Source organism: Stomoxys calcitrans, chromosome 2 (assembly GCF_963082655.1).
Source record: "Stomoxys calcitrans chromosome 2, idStoCalc2.1, whole genome shotgun sequence".
In the NCBI taxonomy this organism is placed as follows: domain Eukaryota; kingdom Metazoa; phylum Arthropoda; class Insecta; order Diptera; family Muscidae; genus Stomoxys; species Stomoxys calcitrans.
The window spans coordinates 239,151,914-239,161,613 of NC_081553.1; the positions used below are offsets into that span (position 1 = coordinate 239,151,914).

General features: G+C 44.1%; 2 protein-coding genes across 2 annotated transcripts; both read left to right on the plus strand.

Moving 5' to 3' along the window:
• On the plus strand, positions 1–3,735 carry LOC131994858 (uncharacterized). The gene is made up of 5 exons (XM_059361815.1): positions 1–112; positions 547–716; positions 2,266–2,483; positions 2,537–2,659; positions 2,732–3,735. The coding sequence occupies exons 1-5, from the start codon at positions 1–3 to the stop codon at positions 3,126–3,128; spliced, it is 1,020 nt and encodes a 339-aa protein (XP_059217798.1). The 3' UTR covers positions 3,129–3,735.
• Positions 3,736–5,377: 1,642 nt separating this feature from the next.
• On the plus strand, positions 5,378–9,112 carry LOC131994859 (uncharacterized). Its single transcript, XM_059361816.1, has 5 exons — positions 5,378–5,489; positions 5,924–6,093; positions 7,643–7,860; positions 7,914–8,036; positions 8,109–9,112. Exons 1-5 carry the CDS (start codon positions 5,378–5,380, stop codon positions 8,503–8,505), a joined length of 1,020 nt encoding a protein of 339 aa, XP_059217799.1. The 3' UTR covers positions 8,506–9,112.
• The last annotated feature ends 588 nt before the right edge of the window (positions 9,113–9,700 follow it).

Sequence of the window (9,700 nt, forward strand, 5' to 3'; positions counted from 1 at the left end):
ATGTCACAGGACCCCTGTTTAAAAATTGCAACAACAATAGTTGCAGTGAATCATAAAGGCAATCGAAATTGCCGCAACATTCTGAAGATTGAAGTTGCTGGTCCACAGCGCGGTTATAACAAAACAGCGACACATACATAACAGCTGCCATGGCAACGGCCATTCGCCCCCGTGCTCAGCACACATGTGCCAGTTGTCATGTCAAGTACCAATTGTCTCTGTGCGCAGCATACAGCCATAACAGCTTGGACAACAAAAAATCGAAATATCACCAATTTCCCAGGGACCTATGTCCAAATCTTCCAAATTAGTCGTCGAGCAAGCCTGCGCAACGCACAGCGGTAGTTATCTTCCTAACCAATAACACACATATAGTGACCGCATCCGCCATATAGTAAAACAATTTCCATAAACTTCGACGGCAGCTAAAAATTTCTCCTTTATTTTCCTCTGTAGGTATTAAATAAAGCCCATTTGGCGAAACAAAAAACGACAGCAGCAAAATCTCTCTTCATTCTCCTCTGTATTTATCAATTAACGCCCAAGAAACGTCCATTCGGCGAAATAACACTCCAATAGTAATCGGCGCCATCGGCCGCCTCAGTCAATGCATCACAGAAACGCGAGTGTGTCTCAAAACTGCCCTGCTTGAACGCCAAAATATTAGTTGCATCAAAAAGGCCATTAGTCACACTGCCAGCCCTCCTCTAATGCCAGTATATCCCCTACACAGGTAGTCCTTCGAGTGTAGGGTGGCCATATCATCCCGTCCTCGACCCTCTCCAACATTCCAGCACCTTGTCACAACACACTGCCACACAGACAGCCGACCGCCAATATCCAGCCACACCAGAAAGCTGAAATTCACAGTCGCAGCAATTCTCCTATCCACCGGGAAAAACACAAAGGTTGGAAAACAGTATTAAGGCTTTCACAGCCCGGGACGGATACCCTTCCTGCAAAGTGTGTGAAATTTGCAGGAAATTATTTATAAAAGAAACTCCTGCCCGTTGTGTTGCCGGTTGGCCTGTCCTTATATGACCAGCTGGTCTATCCAAAGGGTAGATAAATCTATCTGTCTTGACATTAATCGATTTCCAATAAGGCATATCGATAACAATTCTGAGTCGTGAAGAAACTCATGGTATGTTAAACAGGGTTATCAAAAAACTATAAGTCCATTAAGGGAAAGTCGTCGAAGTCGTACTATCAATTGCAGATCTCCTCTCAGGAAAAATCATATATAGGATTATAATAGTAAAAATCAATAAAATTATAATAAAATAAGAACAATCTGAAATAAGAAAGTGGAGAGAGCAGTGGCGTCATATACTAGAAGATTGGCGCGAAAAATCGTTCTTCGGGGAGCCCCAGCGGAAGCTACCTATGTGCAAAACCGATGAACTATCAGGATCAATAGAAATCAGTATTCCTTCCTAAATGCAGAATCTGTTACGCACAGAAATTCCCTGTTGGAAGTCGTCATTAGTTGGCAGGAAATCGTTTTGTATAACAGAAAAATAAAAGAAGAAAATATTCTCCCTTCGATCTCGTGTGAAGGTCCCTTTTTTCCTCATCCCATGTCCAATCACCCTGGACAATGACTGCCGATGCCCCGACTAATGAATTATCGATGACTTTCCTTTTTCGGCGGGAAGGCCTCCTCTGGATTTCTCGTCCACAAACCTTAGACATTTTCATCCTGTACTTAACTACCTTGGTCGATGGCCGGCTCCTTTGCCGTTGTTGCACTTCAATCGGAATTCGATAATCGAAATTTGAATTAAACCGAAATACATGAAGAAAAAGTCAGTCGGCGTCTAACATTCAGAGAGAAAATACATAAAACCTGTAAGGGAATTCAAACTCTGGTCCTGTACCTCCTGAATTCCTCATCACGTATTATTCTAGTCAATATTCATAAAGACTATCGTAAATTGCCCATACATACAAGCGTGAGGGTTTATGAAAAAAGCCCGTCAGATCGTGTCTGAGTTCCGTGTGTCGGAGCCAGTCATTCAAGTAAACTGCACAAGGGCGTATAGACCCTTAACCTGTGTGTGTGTGAAAATTAATTATCCGTGTGATTAGTGCAAACCAGTCGTGTTCGAAAATCAGATCTAAAAGATCTATTGTGTTCATTGCGAAAGACAGGTGTGTCAGAGCGTTATTCCTTGCATCAAAGGAATCACTGTGTCCTGTCTATGACCACCTCATAAGTGTCTCTGTTCTCTCTTACCTCCATCCGCAGTATGTCCGGCATAGTCCTGTCTCAACAGGTGTTTCCCACCACCCGTGAAGCCTTTCGTGAATTTATTCTGTCTGTCAGGGGTGCTACTGCATCACCTGTCACTATCTGCATCACCTGTCAAAAAAATAAAACTAGAAATCGATAATGAAGAAACCGAATGCGGCGCCGGAAAAGAAGGCGAAGCGAGAACCCGTGCGGTCCGTAATGGAAAAGGGTCCAATAATGGTCCTAGGTAAGTCATGTGTTACAATAGTTTTCCGTCTGTGTCTTATTTCCGACCTCCAGTAGTCCAAATGTCCGGTCGGACACACCCGCTTCGGATGTATCTGTGAGCAATCTGACAAAAAAGTTTGGATCTCGTACGGTTACTCCGTCCACTAGTCTATGTGTTCCCTTTCCAACACCCAGGTATGACAGTGATAGTCAGCCCATTTTTCTAAGTCAGGAATCTCAACTTATCTCCCTCACTTCTTTCCTTAGTCCATCGATTAGTCTACATGCAAGTGACTTTTCCGACTCAGAGTCCACCATCTCTACGTCCGTAACTGAAAATGACTTCCCCGATTCAGTGTCTACCATTTCCACACTCGTAACCGCAAGAGAGGCTCCGCCTGTCCTCCAGCAACCGCAACCGAATATGCACAGCGATGAGGACCTCTGGTGTAACTGGGATTCCTGGCAGCCCGTCTCTCAATATCATCGTCACAACTGGCTGCCTTATAGTGTCACCTATTCCCGGGGTTTGCCCACCAGTATTACCTATCGTCGTCAAAATATAAATTATCAGTGGTGTCGTCCCGGCTGTACACCTCGTACGCCCTCATATATACGTCATAATTCTTCTCTTCGTTTCAGACTAACGCCACCACGTTATTAATTGTGCCTCACACATGTGAGGTCATTACTTCTCCAATTCCTTTCGTCCTATTCATTTCCTCCTCCTACCCATCCCTTCATATTGTTCTTATGTAGTCAAGGCCAGAGGATCTAGCAACCTTATAGCAGGAAACTGGAACCTCCCTTTCCACGGTTTCCCCCGCCTATCCTATTGTCAATCTGCAAAGGACTATCCCCAGTTCTTTGGGTTGTCAAGGCCCGCGGATCCGGCAACCCTATGGTAGGTAACTGGAGCCCCCCTATCCACGGTTTCCCCCGCCTATCCTGTCGTCATCATCACAACATCTATCCCCAGTTAGCCATAAGGGCCGCGTGGCGATTCTCAGTCCTATCCTCTGACCGTCATAAATCCTTCCAGATCTCCCAAATTCATTAATCAATTCTCCCAGATTCCCTAAAACCTACCCCTCACCTGTCTTCCTCTAAAGTAATTCCCATCTCATAACTAGTAGGCAAGCCCTATGTCACGTCAGACTGGAAAATTTCCAATCTCGAAGATAAAAGGGGGTTGAAAATTAAAGCAGTAACTTTAAAGGAACCGGAAAAGGCCAGTCCGGGTAAGTATGAGGTCAAGGAGGGTAAGTAGAAGGTCAAAAGAAGTACGCAGAAGGTCACAAGTGCAAATGTGCCCGTCTCCAGGGTCAACGTATTGCAATAGTCAAGGTCCCAACTACCAGGCGAAAATCACCTCGAAATATTCTCCGAACGACAAGCAAAAGTCCTGAGAGTTCTTGTCATAATGGCCGTAATTTCAACAGTACATCGGCCTCTCTGCCATAGCGCCAGTCCCGCAATAGTAACAGCAACATTCGACAGCAACAATTTCTGCAACGGAAACAAAAGTGTTAGTATCAACAAACTTCTCGCAAATAGGAAAATTGCAATATAACAGCGGTATATATTGCATCAATTGTGGCAATAACAACCAGCAGCAGTAACCTTATTAAAAATGACTATTCTACAGGCGAAGATCGCTCAGACCGAAAATTGTATCATCAGGCACTACAAGACCCACAAAAGACTGCACCATCGATAGCTGCAAGTCGCAGCTCTAACCGAAGAACGATCAACTGCAGCAGCCAAAACTGCAACACCAATGGTCTCGGCTATCGGAATGTCACAGCAATGAAACCTAAACGAAAATCTTACCCCCGCAAACCGCGACAGCAATCTGAAAGACTCAGGGAATAATTGCAAACAACTAGAACTGCCACAAATAATCGCAGCATTCCTTTCCATAAAAACAGCAACATTTCTACAGGCGAAAATCCCTCAGGCCGAAAATTGCATCATCAAGTACTGCTGGGCCCACAAAAGACTGCACCATCGATAGCTGCAAAAACGTAGCTCCGTCTGAGGACTAATAAACTGCAGCAACCAAAACTGTAACACCAACAGTCTCAGCCATCGAAATGTCAGAGCAATGAAACCCAACAGAACCTACCCCCAAAATCGCGACAACAATCTGAGAGATTCTGTCTGAAAAAAACGACTGCTCCATCAGCAGTGGCATCAAGGTCGACAGCCCAAGTTGTTAGCTTCCCATTTATGTGTATAACCTGGTCATAATAGTAATGACAGCAAGGAAAATTAAAATTATCCTTAACGGCCGCTCCCATCAGAAGTATAATTAACACTTTCGGCCAGTAATTGTGGCAATAACAGCCAGCAGTAGTAATCTCCTTAAGAGTGACAGATCTGCATCAACAAGTGCTGCAAAGTCTATAAAGGACTGCACCATCGATAGCCGCAACTCACAGCTATACCAAAAGATCAATCGGCTGCAGTAGTCAAAACTGCAACCTCACCGGTCTCAGCCATCGAGACGTCACAACGATGACTGCAAAATGCCTGATGTTGTAATGGCCAAATTTCGACAACAACACAAGAAACTTATTTTCAAATTGCGACAACAATCTGAAAAAAGATCTTGGGAATATGCAACAACTAAATTTATAGCAATAGTTGCAGCGTTCTTTCCCATGAGAAACAGCAACAAAAGGCGGCCATAACAACAATTACAGCATGAAAAACTGGACATCTACAATGGTCAAAATCGCAACAGTAACACAAAAACTTCTTTTCAAAATTGCGACAAAAATCTGAAAAAAACTCAGGGAGAATGCAATAACTAAATTCATAACAATAATTGCAGTCTTCTTTCTTATGAAAACAGCAACAAAAAACGGCGATAACAACAATTACAACAAGAAAAACTGGACATATACAATGTCACAGGACCCCTGTTTAAAAATTGCAACAACAATAGTTGCAGTGAATCATAAAGGCAATCGAAATTGCCGCAACATTCTGAAGATTGAAGTTGCTGGTCCACAGCGCGGTTATAACAAAACAGCGACACATACATAACAGCTGCCATGGCAACGGCCATTCGCCCCCGTGCTCAGCACACATGTGCCAGTTGTCATGTCAAGTACCAATTGTCTCTGTGCGCAGCATACAGCCATAACAGCTTGGACAACAAAAAATCGAAATATCACCAATTTCCCAGGGACCTATGTCCAAATCTTCCAAATTAGTCGTCGAGCAAGCCTGCGCAACGCACAGCGGTAGTTATCTTCCTAACCAATAACACACATATAGTGACCGCATCCGCCATATAGTAAAACAATTTCCATAAACTTCGACGGCAGCTAAAAATTTCTCCTTTATTTTCCTCTGTAGGTATTAAATAAAGCCCATTTGGCGAAACAAAAAACGACAGCAGCAAAATCTCTCTTCATTCTCCTCTGTATTTATCAATTAACGCCCAAGAAACGTCCATTCGGCGAAATAACACTCCAATAGTAATCGGCGCCATCGGCCGCCTCAGTCAATGCATCACAGAAACGCGAGTGTGTCTCAAAACTGCCCTGCTTGAACGCCAAAATATTAGTTGCATCAAAAAGGCCATTAGTCACACTGCCAGCCCTCCTCTAATGCCAGTATATCCCCTACACAGGTAGTCCTTCGAGTGTAGGGTGGCCATATCATCCCGTCCTCGACCCTCTCCAACATTCCAGCACCTTGTCACAACACACTGCCACACAGACAGCCGACCGCCAATATCCAGCCACACCAGAAAGCTGAAATTCACAGTCGCAGCAATTCTCCTATCCACCGGGAAAAACACAAAGGTTGGAAAACAGTATTAAGGCTTTCACAGCCCGGGACGGATACCCTTCCTGCAAAGTGTGTGAAATTTGCAGGAAATTATTTATAAAAGAAACTCCTGCCCGTTGTGTTGCCGGTTGGCCTGTCCTTATATGACCAGCTGGTCTATCCAAAGGGTAGATAAATCTATCTGTCTTGACATTAATCGATTTCCAATAAGGCATATCGATAACAATTCTGAGTCGTGAAGAAACTCATGGTATGTTAAACAGGGTTATCAAAAAACTATAAGTCCATTAAGGGAAAGTCGTCGAAGTCGTACTATCAATTGCAGATCTCCTCTCAGGAAAAATCATATATAGGATTATAATAGTAAAAATCAATAAAATTATAATAAAATAAGAACAATCTGAAATAAGAAAGTGGAGAGAGCAGTGGCGTCATATACTAGAAGATTGGCGCGAAAAATCGTTCTTCGGGGAGCCCCAGCGGAAGCTACCTATGTGCAAAACCGATGAACTATCAGGATCAATAGAAATCAGTATTCCTTCCTAAATGCAGAATCTGTTACGCACAGAAATTCCCTGTTGGAAGTCGTCATTAGTTGGCAGGAAATCGTTTTGTATAACAGAAAAATAAAAGAAGAAAATATTCTCCCTTCGATCTCGTGTGAAGGTCCCTTTTTTCCTCATCCCATGTCCAATCACCCTGGACAATGACTGCCGATGCCCCGACTAATGAATTATCGATGACTTTCCTTTTTCGGCGGGAAGGCCTCCTCTGGATTTCTCGTCCACAAACCTTAGACATTTTCATCCTGTACTTAACTACCTTGGTCGATGGCCGGCTCCTTTGCCGTTGTTGCACTTCAATCGGAATTCGATAATCGAAATTTGAATTAAACCGAAATACATGAAGAAAAAGTCAGTCGGCGTCTAACATTCAGAGAGAAAATACATAAAACCTGTAAGGGAATTCAAACTCTGGTCCTGTACCTCCTGAATTCCTCATCACGTATTATTCTAGTCAATATTCATAAAGACTATCGTAAATTGCCCATACATACAAGCGTGAGGGTTTATGAAAAAAGCCCGTCAGATCGTGTCTGAGTTCCGTGTGTCGGAGCCAGTCATTCAAGTAAACTGCACAAGGGCGTATAGACCCTTAACCTGTGTGTGTGTGAAAATTAATTATCCGTGTGATTAGTGCAAACCAGTCGTGTTCGAAAATCAGATCTAAAAGATCTATTGTGTTCATTGCGAAAGACAGGTGTGTCAGAGCGTTATTCCTTGCATCAAAGGAATCACTGTGTCCTGTCTATGACCACCTCATAAGTGTCTCTGTTCTCTCTTACCTCCATCCGCAGTATGTCCGGCATAGTCCTGTCTCAACAGGTGTTTCCCACCACCCGTGAAGCCTTTCGTGAATTTATTCTGTCTGTCAGGGGTGCTACTGCATCACCTGTCACTATCTGCATCACCTGTCAAAAAAATAAAACTAGAAATCGATAATGAAGAAACCGAATGCGGCGCCGGAAAAGAAGGCGAAGCGAGAACCCGTGCGGTCCGTAATGGAAAAGGGTCCAATAATGGTCCTAGGTAAGTCATGTGTTACAATAGTTTTCCGTCTGTGTCTTATTTCCGACCTCCAGTAGTCCAAATGTCCGGTCGGACACACCCGCTTCGGATGTATCTGTGAGCAATCTGACAAAAAAGTTTGGATCTCGTACGGTTACTCCGTCCACTAGTCTATGTGTTCCCTTTCCAACACCCAGGTATGACAGTGATAGTCAGCCCATTTTTCTAAGTCAGGAATCTCAACTTATCTCCCTCACTTCTTTCCTTAGTCCATCGATTAGTCTACATGCAAGTGACTTTTCCGACTCAGAGTCCACCATCTCTACGTCCGTAACTGAAAATGACTTCCCCGATTCAGTGTCTACCATTTCCACACTCGTAACCGCAAGAGAGGCTCCGCCTGTCCTCCAGCAACCGCAACCGAATATGCACAGCGATGAGGACCTCTGGTGTAACTGGGATTCCTGGCAGCCCGTCTCTCAATATCATCGTCACAACTGGCTGCCTTATAGTGTCACCTATTCCCGGGGTTTGCCCACCAGTATTACCTATCGTCGTCAAAATATAAATTATCAGTGGTGTCGTCCCGGCTGTACACCTCGTACGCCCTCATATATACGTCATAATTCTTCTCTTCGTTTCAGACTAACGCCACCACGTTATTAATTGTGCCTCACACATGTGAGGTCATTACTTCTCCAATTCCTTTCGTCCTATTCATTTCCTCCTCCTACCCATCCCTTCATATTGTTCTTATGTAGTCAAGGCCAGAGGATCTAGCAACCTTATAGCAGGAAACTGGAACCTCCCTTTCCACGGTTTCCCCCGCCTATCCTATTGTCAATCTGCAAAGGACTATCCCCAGTTCTTTGGGTTGTCAAGGCCCGCGGATCCGGCAACCCTATGGTAGGTAACTGGAGCCCCCCTATCCACGGTTTCCCCCGCCTATCCTGTCGTCATCATCACAACATCTATCCCCAGTTAGCCATAAGGGCCGCGTGGCGATTCTCAGTCCTATCCTCTGACCGTCATAAATCCTTCCAGATCTCCCAAATTCATTAATCAATTCTCCCAGATTCCCTAAAACCTACCCCTCACCTGTCTTCCTCTAAAGTAATTCCCATCTCATAACTAGTAGGCAAGCCCTATGTCACGTCAGACTGGAAAATTTCCAATCTCGAAGATAAAAGGGGGTTGAAAATTAAAGCAGTAACTTTAAAGGAACCGGAAAAGGCCAGTCCGGGTAAGTATGAGGTCAAGGAGGGTAAGTAGAAGGTCAAAAGAAGTACGCAGAAGGTCACAAGTGCAAATGTGCCCGTCTCCAGGGTCAACGTATTGCAATAGTCAAGGTCCCAACTACCAGGCGAAAATCACCTCGAAATATTCTCCGAACGACAAGCAAAAGTCCTGAGAGTTCTTGTCATAATGGCCGTAATTTCAACAGTACATCGGCCTCTCTGCCATAGCGCCAGTCCCGCAATAGTAACAGCAACATTCGACAGCAACAATTTCTGCAACGGAAACAAAAGTGTTAGTATCAACAAACTTCTCGCAAATAGGAAAATTGCAATATAACAGCGGTATATATTGCATCAATTGTGGCAATAACAACCAGCAGCAGTAACCTTATTAAAAATGACTATTCTACAGGCGAAGATCGCTCAGACCGAAAATTGTATCATCAGGCACTACAAGACCCACAAAAGACTGCACCATCGATAGCTGCAAGTCGCAGCTCTAACCGAAGAACGATCAACTGCAGCAGCCAAAACTGCAACACCAATGGTCTCGGCTATCGGAATGTCACAGCAATGAAACCTAAACGAAAATCTTACCCCCGCAAACCGCGACAGCAATCTGA